A 15,854-nucleotide genomic window follows, 5' to 3' on the forward strand; every position below is an offset into this window, starting at 1 on the left:
TGCATATCCTCGTGATTTTCAAATGCAATGAGGTTTTCTGTCTCTTTTCAGGCAGTGAGTTCCAGACCCCCACAGATCCTCTGGGTGAAAACATTTCTCTTGCACTTCCTTCTAATCTTTCTACCAATTACTTTAAATCTATGCCCCCTGGTTAATGACCCTTCTGTTAAGGAAAATAGATCCTTCCTATCTAGGCTCCTCATAATTTTATACACCTCAATTAAATCTCCTCTCAGGCTCCTCTGTTCCAGCCGATCCAATCTTTCCTCAGCTAAAATTCTCCAATCCTGGCAACATCTTGTAAATCTCCTCTGTACCCTCTCTAGTACAATCACATCCTGTCATGCAGTGACAGTACCATACGCAGGACTCTAGCTGTGATCTAACTAGTGTTTTATGCAGTTCCAGCATAACCTCCCTGCTCTTATATGCTAGGCCTTGGTCAATAAAAGAAAAGTATCCCTATGCCTTTTTGACCACCTTATCTACCTGTCCTGCTACCTGCAGGGATCTGTAAACATTCACTCCAAGGTTCCTCTATTCCTCAATACTTTTCAGTATCCTACCATTTACTGTATACTCCCTTGACTTGTTAACCCTCCCAAATGCATTACCTCACACTTCTTTAGATTGAACTCCATTTGCCACTTGGATCTGGCCAGCAAAACTTGTAATGGAACAATGAGCTGCTTTTAAAGAGGAGATAGTTCAGGTTCAATCGAAGTACATTCCCATGAGGGGGAAAGGTAGGGCAAACACATCCAGAGCTCCCTGGATGATGAAAGAGATAGAGAGTAAAATAAAGCAGAAAAAGGGTGCATATGACAGATGCCAGGTGGATAATACAAGTGAGAACCAGGCTGAATATAGAAGATGCAGAAGGGAAGTGAAAAAAACAAATAAGAGAAGCAAAGAAAGAGTATGAGCAAAGACTGGCAGCTAACATAAAAGAGAATGTTTACACCCAATATATATTAAAAGGCTGTAAAAGGAGGGGTGGGGCTAACTAGGGACCAAAAAGGGGATTTAAACATGGAGGCAGGGCATGACTAAGGTACTAAGTGAGTACTTTCCATCTGTGTTTACCAAGGAAGAAGATGCTGCCCAAGTCATAGTGAAAGAGGAGGTAGTTGAGACACTGGATAGGCTAAAAATTGAAGAGATAGATTAGATAGTATTAGATAACCTAGCTGTACTTAAAGTCACCAGTACCAGATGAGATGCATTCAAGGATAGTGAGGGAAGGAAGGGTGGAACTTGCAGAGGCACTGGCCATAATTTTCCAATCCTTCTTAGATACAGGAGTGGTGCCAGAGGACTGGAGAATTGCAAATGTTACACCCTTGTTTAAAAAGGGCGTAAGGATTAGCCGAGCAACTACTGGCCAGTCAGTTTTCCCGCCGCTGAAGTTAAACTTTCAGAAGCAATAATTTGGGACAATACTAAACAGTCACTTGGACAGATGTGGATTAATTAAGGAAAGCTAGCATGGATTTGTTAAGGGCAAAGTTTTTTGATGAGGTAACAGACAGGGTTGATGAGGGACATGTAGACAAATGTCCCTTACAGTCAGAAACAGGGGAATTTATTATGGGGAATAAAGAAATGGCTGACCAACTAAATGCATACTTTAGTTCTGTCTTCACAAAGGAGGACACAAATATCATACCAGAAATTTTGGGGAACACAGGGTTTAGTGAGAGGGAGGAAAAGGAAATCAATATTAGAGAAATGGTGTTGGGGAAACTGATGGGAGTGAAGGCCGATAAATCCCTAGGGCCTGATGGTATGCATCCCAGAGTACTAAGGAAGTGGCCCTAGAAATAGTGGATGCATTGGTGGCCATCTTCCAAGATTCTATAGACTCTGGAACAGTTCCTACAGATTGGAGAGTAGCTAATGTAACCCCACTACTTAAAAAGGGTGGTAGAGAGAAAACAGGGAATTAGAGACCAGTCAGCCTGACGTCGGAGTGGGGAAAATTCTAGAGTCCATTATCAACAATTTTATAGCAGAGCACTTAGAAAACAGAGGTAGAATCAGCATGGATTTACGAAAGGGAAATCATGCTTGACAAATCTACTAGAATTCTTCGAGGATGTAACTAGTAGAGTTGATGAGGGGGAGCCAGTGGATGTGGTTTATTTGGACTTTCAGAAGGCTTTCAACAAAGTCCCACAGAAGAGGTTAGTGTGTAAAATTAAAGTGCATGGGATTGGGGGTAGTGTATTGCGATGGATAGAAAAGTGGTTGGCAGACAGGAAACAAAGAGTAGGAATATATGGGTCTTTTTCCGAATGGCAGGCAGTGACTAGTGGGGTACCGCAGGGATCGGTGCTAGGACCCCAGCTATTCACAATATATATTCATGATTTAGATGAGGGAACTAAATGTAATATCTCCAAATTTGCAGATGACACAAAACTGGGTGGGAGGGTGAGTTGTGAGGAGGATGCAGAGAGGCCTCAGGGTGATTTGGACAAGTTGAGTGAGTTGGCAAATGCAATATAATGTGGATAAATGTGAGGTTATTCACTTTGGTAGCAAAATCAGGAAGGCAGATTATTATCTGAACAGCTATAAACAGAGAGGGGAATATGTACCGAGACCTGGGTGTTCTCGTACACCAGTCGCTGAAGGTAAGCATGCAGGTGCAACAGGCGGTAAAAAAGGCAAATGGTATGTTGTCCTTCATAGCGAGGGGATTTGAGTACAGGAGCAGGGATGTCTTGCTGCAATTATACAGGGCCTTGGTGAGGCCACACCTGGAATATTGTGTGCAATTTTGGTCTCCTTATCTGAGGAAGGATGTTCTTGCTATAGAGGGAGTGCAGCGAAGGTTTACCAGACTGATTCCTGGGATGGCGGGACTGACGTATGAGGAGAGATTGAGTTGGTTAGGATTATATTTGCTGGAGTTCAGAAGAGTGAGGGGGGAATCTCATAGAAACCTATAAAATTCTAACAGGACTTGACAGGGTAGATGCAAGAAGGATGTTCCTGATGGTGGGGGAGTCCAGAACCAGGGGGTCATAGTCTAAGGATATGGGGTAAACCTTTCCGGACTGAGATGAGGAGAAATTTCTTCACCCAGAGAGTGGTGAGCCGCTACTACAGAAAGCAGTTGAGGCCAAAACATTGTATGTTTTCAAGAAGGAGTTAGATATGGCTCTTGGGGCGAAAGGGATCAAAGGATATGGGGGGGAAAGCGGGAACAGGATGATCAGCCATGATCATAATGAATGGCGGAGCAGGCTCGAAGGGCCGAATGGCCAATTCCTGCTCCTATTTTCTATGTTTCTATGACATGCATTTGATGTAGTGTACATGGACTTCCAAAAGGCATTTGATTAAGTGCTGCAAAACAGGTTGTTGGCAAAGTTTGAGCCCATGGAATAAAAAGGTACAATAGCATCCTGAATACAAACCAGCGAGTCGTGCTGAATGGAGTGGAAAAAGGTTTATAGCCGTCAGTGTTAGGTCCCCTGCTTTTATTGATTTATATTAATGACCTAGACTTGGGTGTGCAGGGCACAAATTCAAAATCTGAGGATAGCACAAAACTTGGAAGTATTGTGAACTGTGAGGAGGATAGTGATAAACTTCAAGAGGACATAGACAGGCTGGTGGAATGGGTGGACAAGTGGCAGATGGAATTTAATGAAGAAAAATGTGAAGTGATTCATTTTGGTAGGAAGAACAAGGAGAGACAATATAAATTAAAGGGTACAATTCTAAAGGGAGTACAGGAGCAGAGGGACCCATGGGTATATGCGCACAAATCACTGAAGGTTGCAAGACAGGTTGTGAACGTGGTTGATAGAGCATATTGAATCCTGGGCTTTATAAACAGGGGCATAGAGGACAAAAGCAAAGAAGTTAAAATAAACCTTTAGAAAACACTGGTTTAGGCTCAACTGAAGTATTGTGTCCGGTTCTGGGCACCACAGTTCAGGGTTGATGTGAAAGCATTAGAGAGGGTGCAGAAAAGATTCATAAGAATGGTTCCAGGGATGAGGTACTTCAGTTACATAGATAAATTGGAGAAGCTGGGGCTTGTCCCCTTGAAGAAGGGAAGGTTAAAAGGAAATTTGATAGATGTGTTCAAAATCATGAGGGGTCTGGACAGTGGTGAATGAATGAGGGTAGATAGGGAGAATCTGTTCCACTTGACTGAAGAATCGAGAACCAGAGGACACGGATTTAAAGTGATTGGAAAATGCAGCAATGGGGCCATGAGGAAAAACTTTTTTTTAAAAAAATAAACGCAGCGACTGGTTAGGATCTGGAATGCCGGAGAGGCTGGTGGAGACAGAATCAGTTATGGCTTTCAAAAGAGAATTGGATAATTATCTGAACAGAAAAAAATTGTATTGCTACAGGGAAAGGGCAGGGGAGTTGGTCTTGCAGAGAGCTAGCACAGACATGGGCCAAATGGCCTTCTTCTGTGCTGTACCCGTTCTATGATTCTAGGATTTTCTGCCTACCCGACCAGTCCTGGATATCTTCCTACAGTCTACAGCATTCTTTATTAACCACACGGTCAATTTTCAGGTCATCTGCAAATTTCTTTATAATACCCCCTACATTCAAGTCCAAATCATTGATATATACCACAAAAAGCAAGGGATCCAGTACTGAGCCCTGCAGAACCCCACTGGAAACAGCTTTCCAGTCACAAAAACACGTATAGACCCTTTGCTTCCGGCCTGTGAGCCAATTTTGGATCCAACTTGCCATTTTTCCTTGGATCCCATGGACTTTTACCTTCATGACCAGATTGTCATGTGGGGCCTTGTCAAAAGCCTTGCTAAAATCCATGCAGACTACATCAAACGCATTACCCTCATGGACCCTCCTTGTTACCGCCTCAAAAAGTTCAATCAAATTAGTCAGACACAACTTTCCCTTAAATCCATGCTGGTTGTCTGATTAATCCATCTCTTTCTAAATGAAGATTTATCCTGTCCCTCAGGACTTTTTCCAATAATTTTCCCACCACCAAGGTTAGGCTGACTGGCCAGTAATTACTCAGTCTACTCTTTTCTCTTTTTTAAACAATGGTACAATGTTAGCTGTCCTTCAGCACTACACCTGTAGAGGGGGAGAATTGGAGAATGATGTACAGAACCTCTTTATTTCTTTGCTTGCATCTCTTAACAGCCTTGTATACATTTCATCTGGGCCTGGGGATTTATCCACTTTCAAGGATTTTATTCACATTCATTCACCACTGCCTGGGTCTCATTCATTCATTCATTACGGCCTGGGTCCCATTCATTTAACAGATGTTACACCTTTAAATATCACCAGATATTTAAATGAAGCTCTTTTTGTACCAAGCAGAAACCAGCTGGAATGAAGCTGAAATTCCATTCACCCAACAATTGGCCTCTACAGGTTTTCTTGAACTTTGTGAGAAGCTATGTTTTATAAGATGACAGCTCAGGTATGATGTAATGAATGGTGGCTCTGGGGTAGGGAGGGCATAATCAGCCAGGGTATCAAGTTCTATTCATTGTTCAGGAATCCCTACAGGAAGTTAAGGACAGGGGGTGAGGGTAGGATCAGGTAGGGGGTGAGGGTAGGATCAGGTAGGATCACCCCTTCACACCCTGCCCGATCTTGCCCTCAGTGAAATGCGTGTTGAGCTTGCCATTACTGTGTCATGGTTCACAGTTAAAACTTGATTATTCAGTATTGGAGACAATGTGAGTTGATGCTACTGATCTGTGCAGTTCAGCACCATACAGGGGCAGTAAATACCCACTGAGCCACCAGGCTTTTCATTCAACCTCTTTACATAACGTGGTTTTAGAAACCAGTCAGATTACTGTTTCAAATTACTGGGGAGTTTGACAAGCAGATATTGTGGACAAACCTGGTGTCTTCACTTCTCTATAAGGTGACTCCATTCTTCTGACAGCCCGGCAAGTTGCCTGACACTGTGGTGGATCCCTGCCCACTTGGAGTGCATACATGGCAATCCTGTGAATGCAGCCACGGTTCCTAATGTGGCCACCCAGCAGGCAGGAGTCTAACCTCCATATCATCACACCTCTATGTTTCTGTGGGAATAATTGTTAAATTGTTGGTCATGCTGAGCCTCCAAATCGGATTACAGGCCTTTACATGAAAGGCAAAGTTTTTTCTCTCCCCAAAATAATGCCAGGCCTATAAAGTATCAAGTAATACAGATAATGTAATGGGCTCTGCCAAGCTGAAGGAGTGACCAGATATCTGTTCTACATTAGCTTTCTTCTGAAGGGCATTCTTGAAGTCTTCCAGAACAATCATGTTGTAAAATTAGGTGTAGATGAACAGCTATCCTAAACAGATGGGGCCCTCATTCATTCCAAGCCTACAGGAGCAAACAAAGTGCACGTGCCAAATTCTTCTCCATCTTGCCATATACTGAGATTCAACCCAACTCTGGATCATTGTGCAGAAGAAAGTCCCAGAAAAGTAAGTGGGAAAATGGGAAAGACCCAGAGTGAAGGGTAGACTAGAAGCTCACAGAATCAGGTTCAGAAGAATCTCCAAGAGTGGCTCCAGCAGCCTTAAGCATCTTTCAGAGTCATGTGACTGGCCGAGGGGAAGAGGCACATCCAAAGAAGTCGGGGCCTACCAGCCGTGGGTAGCCTTCCTGTACTTTCACCTGCACGGGATCAAACTTCCAGTAATATCTCCCTTGGAGAAAGTAAGCATAACCTGCCAACGAAGAGGTCACAGTTAGATCGTAAAGAAGAAAACTCCAGGGTATTTTCCAATTGTGATTTACCATAAAAATCCTGGTCATGTTAATGGTGTAAAAGACACAGCTGGTCAGCTAGCCAGTGATATGTCCTTGTGTGGTCTTCACCCCAAGGTGCACAAGCCCCAAAACCTGGCTGAAGGTGTGATTTGTCTCAGTTACTCTTCTCCATGGTTCCCACAACCATCTCCCTTTGCCTCCCGGGACCCAGCACTAGGCTCAGACCAGCACAATCTCTCTCGTAGGGTAGAAACTGACCCTCGGTCAATACTGCTCACAGCAGCACAGCTAAGGTCAGGTCTTCAGTAGAATGGGAAGGATGAAGCGAAACCTATGCTGTGCTACTGGATGCCACATGGACAGCTCTTAATATAAAACCCCAAGAATATCTCAACAGTAAGTCTGTTTCAATTTTTCCCCACTCTCCTACCCCCTATTAGCTGTGACTTCACCTGAGGCACAGTTCCAGTGCTGGCTGCCTATTTGTAATTTATTCAAGTTAGTGAGGGCAGTTGATCGGTATCCATACTTTTGGGGAAAAAAAAAATCTTGGGATGTGGATGTCACTGGCAATGTCCCAAGAAAGGAATGGCGAGCATTCTTCCTGAGCCATTTATAAAAGTTTGATACAACGGAGTGTCTTCCTGGGCCATTTCAGTGGGCAGTTAAGACTCTACCATGTTGATGTAGCACTGGAGTCACATGTGGGCAGGTTTCCTTGCCCAAAAAGGACAAAGGAACCAGTTGTGTTTTTATGAAAATCCAAACAGCATCATGGTCACTTTTACTGATCCCAGCTAACTTTACAGTCCATATGGCTCAGTGCCTCAACACATGGTGTTTATAATAGTGAAAGTAGACCTGAATAATAGTTTCTAATAGACATGGTCCTTTAGTTGTGTTGATGGTTTATTCAGAGAACAATTCTGTACCCAAACTATCAGCCAGATTCCTATTGAAATGAATGAATTGCATTACATGACCCAGAACAGATTCTTTCAACCAACATGGCTCAGTGTTTAACTAGTTCATGGGATGTGCCATTCTTAACAAGATCACAGGATAGATACTATAGGATGAGGAAGGCCATTTGGCCCATCTAATTCATGCACTGGGAAACCCTGCAGTCCCTCCAAGTATTACTATATCTAAAACGTAGCAGAGTTTTGCCTCCACACTTCACGTTTATCAGTCCTTGTCAGATTCACTGCTTCTAACTGCATCAGTTAGCACCTCAGGAAAGGAAGGGCGAAGACATGACAAAGTCTGTGCATTGGTTGACAAGATTCTCTCAGCCCACCACTCCTCCACCCAGCCCACCACTCCTCCACCCAGCCCACCACTCCTCGCATCACCCCTCCCCCCAGCCCACTACTCCTCCACCCTACCCTGCACCCCCCCCCACCCAGCCCACCGCCCCTCAAACCTACCCTACCGTTCCTCCCCCTAGCCCACCACTCCTCCACCCTACCCCTCCCCTCACTTCACCACTCCTCCACCCTACCGTCCCTCCCCCCACCCTACCCCACCGCTCTTCCCCGAGCACACCACTCCTCCACCCTACCCTGTCCCCCCCCCCCAGCCCACCGCCCCTCAAACCTACCCTACCGTTCCTCCCCCTAGCCCACCACTCCTCCACCCTACCCCTCCCCTCACTTCACCACTCCTCCACCCTACCGCCCCTCCCCCCAACCCTACCCCACCACTCCTCCAACCTACCCTACCCTACCCCACCACCCCTCCCCCCACCTCACCTCCAACCTACCCTACCACACCACCCCTCCACCGCTGTTGAATCTTTGGCTGAGGTTTCCAGAGCAGTTGGTAGCCCAACGCCAGTCTGGGTTGCACCACATCAGAGGCTGCTCACCATGCTCATCCTGGAATGCCCCATCAATGTTGGGAGGGATACCTCGCCAGTCGTTGGTACTGCGTGGGTAGGTGCTGTCCATATCATTTTTGTTCACATTAAATCGCCAGTAATTGGTTCCTTTAAAGAAATAGATCTTCTTCTGCTCCAAGCCCCACATCAGAGCAGCCTGGACCTCCGCGATAGGCAGTCCCAGTTCAGAGATTAACTTGGGACCCGACACTTGATTTTCCCCATCATAGATCCAGTAATTGGAGCCTGGAAGAAAATGGAGACAATAAAAGGTGCTGAGAATCACGGAAGAAAAGCAAGTTTACAGACAGAAGAAGGATCAACAGGGGGACTGGGTGTTGCATCGAGATAAAAAATGGACTTTGCACTTTTGGGACCTGGTTCAACCCATCCTAGATAGTCAGAGTCATTACAGCACAGAAGGCAGCCATTCGGCCCATTAGGTCCAGGCCGGCTCTCTGTAGAGCAATTCAGATAGTCCCATTCCCCTGCTCTATTCCCACAGCCCTGCAAGTTTACTTCCCTCTCGAAGGACAAGGGATGCATGGGACTACCACCTGTTAGTTGCCCTCCAAGTCACACACCATCCTGACTTGGAACTATTTCACCATTCCTTCACTGTCGCTGGGTCAAAATCCTGGAACTCCCTTCCTAACAGCACTATGGGTGTACCAACACCACAGAGACTGCAGTGTGTTACAACCGAGGTGGGAGTATGCACTGTCAATTTAGTCCCATTACTTCCATTAAAGTTTCCCACCTACCAGAAATTAGCCAAATTAAAACACTTTATCAACACCCAGAATAAAGCACCAAACCAGGTATCTTTAAACAACAAATTAACTATTAATAAACTAAATCTTAAACAATAGTGAGATAAATCTATGTCTGAAAAGACTTTCTTCTTCTTCTTTGGCCTCCTTATCTCGAGAGACAATGGGTAAGCACCTGGAGGAGGTCAGTGGTGTGTGGAGCAGCGCCTGGAGTAGCTATAAAGGCCAATTCTAGAGTGACAGGCTCTTCCACAGGTGCTGCAGAAAAATTTGTTTGTCGGGGCTGTTACACAGTTGGCTCTCCCCTTGCACTTTTGTCTTTTTTCCTGCCACCTGCCAAGTCTCTTCGACTCGCCACACTTTAGCCCCGCCTTTATGGCTGTCCGCCAGCTCTGGCGAACGCTGGCAACTGACTCCCACGACTTGTGATCAATGTCACAGGATTTCATGTCGCGTTTGCAGATGTCTTTAAAGTGGAGACATGGACGGCCGGTGGGTCTGATACCAGTGGCGAGCTCGCTGTACAATGTGTCTTTGGGGATCCTGCCATCTTCCATGCGGCTCACATGGCCAAGCCATCTCAAGTGCCGCTGACTCAGTAGTGTGTATAAGCTGGGGATGTTGGCCACCTCGAGGACTTCTGTGTTGGAGATACGGTCCTGCCACCTGATGCCAAGTATTCTCCGGAGGCAGCGAAGATGGAATGAATTGAGACGTCGCTCTTGGCTGACATACGTTGTCCAGGCCTCGCTGCCATAGAGCAAGGTACTGAGGACACAGGCTTGATACACACGGACTTTTGTGTTCCGTGTCAGTGCGCCATTTTCCCACACTCTCTTGGCCAGTCTGGACATAGCAGTGGAAGCCTTTCCCATGCGCTTGTTGATTTCTGCATCTAGAGACAGGTTACTGGTGATAGTTGAGCCTAGGTAGGTGAACTCTTGAACCACTTCCAGAGCGTGGTCGCCAATATTGATGGATGGAGCATTTCTGACGTCCTGTCCCATGATGTTCGTTTTCTTGAGGCTGATGGTTAGGCCAAATTCATTGCAGGCAGCCGCAAACCTGTCGATGAGACTCTGCAGGCACTCTTCAGTGTGAGATGTTAAAACAGCATCGTCAGCAAAGAGGAGTTCCCTGATGAGGACTTTCCGTACTTTGGACTTCGCTCTTAGACGGGCAAGGTTGAACAACCTGCCCCCTGATCTTGTGTGGAGGAAAATTCCTTCTTCTGAAGACTTGAACGCATGTGAGAGCAGCAGGGAGAACAAAATCCCAAAAAGTGTGGGTGCGAGAACACAGCCCTGTTTCATGCCACTCAGGATAGGAAAGGGGTCTGATGAGGTGCCGCCATGTTGAATTGTGCCTTTCATATTGTCATGGAATGAGGTGATGATACTTAGTAGCTTTGGTGGACATCCAATCTTTTCTAGTAGTCTTAAGAGACCACGTCTGCTGACTAGATCAAAGGCTTTGGTGAGATCAATGAAAGCAATGTAGAGGGGCATCTGTTGTTCACGGCATTTCTCCTGTATCTGACGAAGGGAGAACAGCATGTCAACGGTCGATCTCTCTGCACAAAAGCCAGACTGTGCCTAAGGGTAGACGCGCTCGGTCAGCTTCTGGAGCCTGTTTAGAGCAACTCGAGCAAAGACTTTCCCCACTATGTTGAGCAGGGGGATTCCACGGTAGTTGTTGCAGTCACCGTGGTAACCTTTGTTTTTATAGAGGGTGATGATATTGGCATCGCGCATGTCCTGTGGTACTGCTCCCTCGTCCCAGCACAGGCAAAGCAGTTCATGTAGTGCTGAGAGTATAGCAGGCTTGGCACTCTTGATTATTTCAGGGGTAATGCTGTCCTTCCCAGGGGCTTTTCCGCTGGCTAGAGAATCAATGGCATCACTGAGTTCCGATTTGGTTGGCTGTATGTCCAGCTCATCCATGACTGGTAGAGGCTGGGCTGCATTGAGGGCAGTCTCAGTGACAACATTCTCCCTGGAGTACAGTTCTAGGTAGTGCTCAACCCAGCGGTCCATTTGTTTGCGTTGGTCAGTGATTATGTCCCCTGATTTAGATTTGAGGGGGGGCGATCTTCTTGATGGTTGGTCCAAAAGCCATCATACATTCCTCTGATATTTCCGGTGTCTGAGGCAGCTGAATATGACTGCATAGGTGTTGCCAGTAGTCATTTGCGCAGCACCTGGCTGTTCTTTGTGCAGTGCTTCTGGCTGCTTTAAGTGCTACGGATATTAACTCGCTGGGGGCTTTCTTGTAGTTCAACAGTGCAATGCACTTAGCGGCTATGACAGGTTCCAGCTCTTCAATATGAGATTGAAACCAGTCTGCATTTCTCTTCGCACGTTTGCCGTAGGTGGTCAAAGCTGACTCATAGATGGCGTCTCTGATGTGGGCCCACTTGGTCTCAGCATCCCCTGTGGGAGTGTTTTGAAGGGCTGTTACAAGTGAATTTAGAAATTTTTGTGGATGCGCGGGTGGCCCTTCTGCTTGGAATGATGCAACTTCTTTGGTCTGAGTCTAACCTTGCTGCACACCAGGGAGTGGTCGGTGTCGCAGTCCGCACTGTGGAAGCTGCGTGTGATTTGAACACTGTTTAAGGAGACTCGCCTTGTGACGATGAGGTCTAGTTGGTGCCAACGACGTGATCTTGGGTGCCTCCATGAAACCTGATGACAGGGTTTAGTGTGAAAGAACGAGTTGGTAATGCAGAGGTTATGATAGGTACACAAGTCCAGCAGTCTCTGCCCATTCTCATTCATCCTTCCAACGCCATAGCACCCAAGGCAGGAGGGCCATGAGTCATGGTCGGCCCCAACCCTGGCATTAAAGTCCCCCAGCAGGAATAGGTGTTCGGTGTTGGGGATGCTACTAATGATATAATGGAGTTCCTCATCGAACTGGTCTTTAGCTTCAGGTGGGGAGCAGAGTGTTGGAGCATAGATGCTGAGTAGGTGTACTGGACCAGAGATGGTGAGCAGTCGGATGGACAGTATGCGTTCCGAGCCATTTAAGGGAGGCTCTATCATGCTGAGCAAGGAGTTTATAACTTCTTATTCATCCTAACCCTCATGCGCACACACATACATTTAAAAACCAATGGTTAACCAGTTCTGAAATGATGTTTTAAATTAGAGCTGTTTCTTAGGAATAATAAAATAACTGGGTTGTAATTCTTGGTGGGTTATGTTCCCAGTTCAGTTTGGTGTCCGAGTCGAACAGTCAGATGTCACTCGAAGTCTCTAGGCAAGTTTGATGAACAGTCTGTAATGGATAGGCATTCACGGCACTTTGGCTGCAGCAGGCGTCACACAGATCTTTCAACAAGGAGTATAGCAACAGGTCTATTTAGATTTTGAATTAGCAGTCTAACAGTAGAAACTTTAATGAGTTTCCAGAACTCCCAGGAACACAAAAGGCAACAGAAAGTCACTCCTGAGGCAGAGATTTCTTAGAGATAGGAGTAAAAAGGAATTTGCTACCTCCAATAATGCAAAGATTCCTTTACAGGGGCTGTTTTCTCTTTAGATGAAACATAGCCTGTAGGCCAATGTAGATTTTCTGCTGAGAGAGAGAGCGAGAGATACAAATCCTTCCTTCAGGGAGAGCATGCTTTGCTGGTCTGCCAGATCAAACCAGTTCTAGCCAGTATTTACACAGTCAAACTGATACAACATGGCATATGACCGCATCTCTCGCTGTTTAGGAACAGGATTCCAGCTCACACACTGTTCCCAGAGAATATAAAACTTCTCTCAGTCTTAAAGACACACAGACCCCTCCCCCTTAATTTTTTAAACAGAAAAAAAAACACTTCCATGACAAGTGGTTCAAGAGGCAGCTCACCAACACCTTCTCAAGGGCAATAAATGCTGGTCTTGCCAGCAATGCCAACATCCTGTGAATGAATAAAACAACGTGCCTATCCAATTTCCTTTTGAAATCATTGATCGTCTCCACTTCCACCACCCTCATAGGCAGCAAGTTCCAGGTCATTACCACCCGCTGTGTAAAAAAAAATTCTTCCTCACAACCCCCTGCATCTCTTGCCCAAAACCTTACTCTGTGCCCCCTAGCCCTTGTACCATCAGCTAAAAGAGAAAGACTTTCATTTATATAGCGCCTTTCATGACCACCGGATGTCTCAAAATGCTTTATAGCCAATGAAGTACTTTTTGAATTGTGCTCAGTATTTCAAGGCAGGAAACATGGCAGCTATTATACACACAGCAAGCTCCCACAAACAGCAATGTGACAATGACCAGATAAACTGTTTTTGTGCTGTTGATTGAGGGACAAATATTGGCCAGGACTCCCTTGCTTTTAAAAAAAAAAAGTGCCATGAGATCTTTTCAATCCGCCTGAGGTGGTAGATAGGGCCTCAGTTTAACATCGTATCTGAAAGATGGCACCTCCAACAGTGCAGCACTCCCTCAGTACTGCACTGGAATGTCAGCTTTGATTTTTGCACTCAAGCCCTGGAGTGGGACTTGAACGAAGAACCTTGTAACTCAAAGGCAAGAGGATTACCAACTGAGGCACAGCTGATGGGAACAGCTTTCCTCTTCCTACTTTATCCAAACCGGTCAGAATCTTGTACACCCCTATCAAATCTCCCCTCAATCTCCTTTGCTTCGAGAACAATCCCAGCTTCTCCAACCTAACCTTGTAACTAAAATCCCTGATCCCTGGAACTATTCTGGTAAATCTCCTCTGCACCCTCTCAAGGACCCTCACTTCCTTTCTAATGTGTGGTGACCAGAACGGGACACTCTAGTGTGGCCCAGAGCTTTATACAGGTCCAGCATAACCTGCATGCTTTTGTACTCAATACCTCTATTTATGAAGCCCAAGATCCCATGTGCTTCGCAAATTACTCTCTCAATATGTCCTGCCATCTTCAAAAGTTTATGCACATGAACCTCCAGGTCCCTCTGTCCCTGTACGTTCTTCAGAAGTATATATTGCCTCCCCTATCCCTTCTGCCAAAAAGCATCACCTCACACTTCTCTATTAAATTCCATCTGCCACTTGTCTGCCCATTCTGCGAGCCTATGTCCTGTTGCAGTCAATTGGTATCATCCTCACTGTTTGCCACTCCTCCAAGTTTGGTATGATTAAAATTTTAAAATTTTCCAATCTGTATTCCAATATTCGAGTTGTTTATAGAGATCAAAATAAACAGTGATCCTAGCACTAAACCTTCAGGGACCACCACTGTCAACCATCGTCCAATCTGAAAAACAACCATTTACCATGACGTGCTGTTTCCTGTCCTGAAGCCATTTTTTTAAATCCAAGCTGACATTGACCCTCCTATTCCATGAGACTCAGTCTTGTTAACCAGCCTTTTATGTGGTACTTTGTCAAAGGCTTTCTTAAAATCCATTTGGACATCCATTGTATTCCCTTCATCAACCTTCTCTGTTACTTCAAAAACTCCAATTAGATTAGTCAAGCATGGTCTGCCTTTTACAAATCCATCCAATTGAAAACCCTCCTACTTCTGCATTAACCCTCCCATGGAAGCCCCTCTCTCCAGTACACGAACTCTATTTAAAGGAGGCTGCTACAACCCTTATTGGATCCTGATGTGATATTCATGTACCGAAGCATGGGGTATACACTACGAATGCCTCATCCATTGGTCCCAGCAGTCCATACAGGTCTGTGGCACATTGTTCCACAAACGGCCAAAATTCATGACTGGTACAAACCCAAAAAGTCACTCTTGACAGTGATGATACTGCCCTATAGAATCCCTTCTATCCATCACTGCAGTCCTGACCCATGAATCCCTTCTGTCCATCACTGACACGACTGATCCATAGACCCTTCTGTCCAATTACTGACTAGCATGTTCCCATAGACCCACGTGTCCATCACTGATCATAGGAACATGAGAACAGAAGGCCATTTAGCCTCTGGAGCCTTTTCTGCCATTCAAATGAGATCATTGTTAATCTATAACCTAACTGTATATATCTGCCTTTACCCTACATTCCTGAAGACCTTTGGTTAACAAAAATCTGACTCAGATTTAAAATTAGCCATTGATCTAGCATCAACTTCAGGTTCCAGAAGAGTTCCAAACCTCTACCATACTGTGTGTAAAAGGGCTTCTTAATTTCACTCTTGAAAGGCCTGGCTCTAAATTTTTAAACTATTCTCCTTGTCCTAGACTCCCCAACCAAGAGAAATCATTTCTTTCTATATACCCTATCTATTCCCCTTAATAACTTAAAAACTTTGATCAAATCACCCATAACCTTCTAAATTCCTCAATTTAACCCTTGGAGTCCAGGTATCATTCTGGCAAATCGACACTGCACTCCCTCCAAGGCCAATATATCCTTCCTAAGGTGTGGTGCCCAGAACAGCTCACAGGACTCCAGGTGTGGTCTAACCAGTGCTTGGTACAGCTAGAGCA

At 45.4% G+C, this 15,854-nt stretch overlaps 1 protein-coding gene across 1 annotated transcript in view; it reads right to left on the reverse strand.

Moving 5' to 3' along the window:
• Positions 1 to 565: 565 nt before the first annotated feature.
• mmp11a (matrix metallopeptidase 11a) overlaps positions 566 to 15,854 on the reverse strand; it is a 66,077-nt gene continuing 50,788 nt past the window's right edge. The window contains exons 7-8 of the mRNA XM_068055466.1: positions 8,625 to 8,882; positions 566 to 6,711 (exon numbers count right to left, since the gene is read on the reverse strand). Of these exons, the coding sequence (XP_067911567.1) occupies positions 6,578 to 6,711; positions 8,625 to 8,882 (392 nt within the window). The 3' untranslated portion in view covers positions 566 to 6,577. The remainder of the gene's footprint in view (positions 6,712 to 8,624; positions 8,883 to 15,854) is intronic.

Source organism: Heterodontus francisci, chromosome 23, assembly GCF_036365525.1.
Source record: "Heterodontus francisci isolate sHetFra1 chromosome 23, sHetFra1.hap1, whole genome shotgun sequence".
Taxonomy (NCBI): domain Eukaryota; kingdom Metazoa; phylum Chordata; class Chondrichthyes; order Heterodontiformes; family Heterodontidae; genus Heterodontus; species Heterodontus francisci.